This window comes from Octopus bimaculoides, chromosome 29 (genome assembly GCF_001194135.2).
Source record: "Octopus bimaculoides isolate UCB-OBI-ISO-001 chromosome 29, ASM119413v2, whole genome shotgun sequence".
NCBI lineage: Eukaryota > Metazoa > Mollusca > Cephalopoda > Octopoda > Octopodidae > Octopus > Octopus bimaculoides.
Window position 1 is genome coordinate 8,945,267 of NC_069009.1, and position 912 is coordinate 8,946,178.

Sequence of the window (912 nt, forward strand, 5' to 3'; positions counted from 1 at the left end):
ACACACACACACACACACACACACACACACACACACACACACACACATATATACATACATATATATATATAAACACACACACACACACATGTATATACACTCCAAACTAACTTTCTGTTTATTGTGTATATAACTAAAGTATCTCCTCTCGTATTGCAGGAAGTAAACCACGACCCAATCCTGTCCATGCTTCCACTACTGATGGTTGCGGTGCATTTGGTTTTCAGGTTAGTGCCGACATCTAAACCTGTTTTACCCTCACACACACACACACACACACACACACACACACACAGACACACCTATACATTCACACATGTGCATGTATCTGTATTCAGTTCCCGACTTGAATTAACTTAAAATAAAACAGGCAGGGTTAGTAACTGGAAGAGCATCCCAGCAGTAAAATGATGCCTCAGTATAATATATTCATGTAACTCATGCTAGCATTGGAAATGGTCATAAAAATGAATGAAGGACTCTTATGTATGTATATATATATATATATATATATATATATATATATATATATATATATATTCTTTTATTCTTTTACTTGTTTCAGCCATTAGACTGTGGCCATGCTGGGGCACAGCCTTGAGGAATTTTTAGGTGAACAAATTGACCCCACTACTTATTTTTGCTTCAAGCCTGGTACTTCTTCTATTGATCTCTTTTGTCAAATTGCTAAGTTACAGTTACATAAACACACTAACACAGGTTGCCAACTGGTGGTGGGGGATGAACACAGAGACAAAGATACACACGCACACACACACACACACACACACACACACACATATGATGGGCTTCTTTCAGTTTCTTATTTCTTTACTGCCCCCAAGGGGCTACACACAGAAGGGAGAAACAAGGACGGACAAATGGATTAAGTCGATTATATCAACCCCAGTG

The 912-nt window shown here is 38.3% G+C and overlaps 1 protein-coding gene across 1 annotated transcript in view; it reads left to right on the plus strand.

Moving 5' to 3' along the window:
- LOC106868979 (protein qua-1) overlaps window positions 1–912 on the plus strand; it is a 45,986-nt gene that overhangs the window by 17,621 nt on the left and 27,453 nt on the right. The window contains exon 2 of the mRNA XM_014914463.2: window positions 160–227. Within this exon, the coding sequence (XP_014769949.2) occupies window positions 160–227 (68 nt within the window). The remainder of the gene's footprint in view (window positions 1–159; window positions 228–912) is intronic.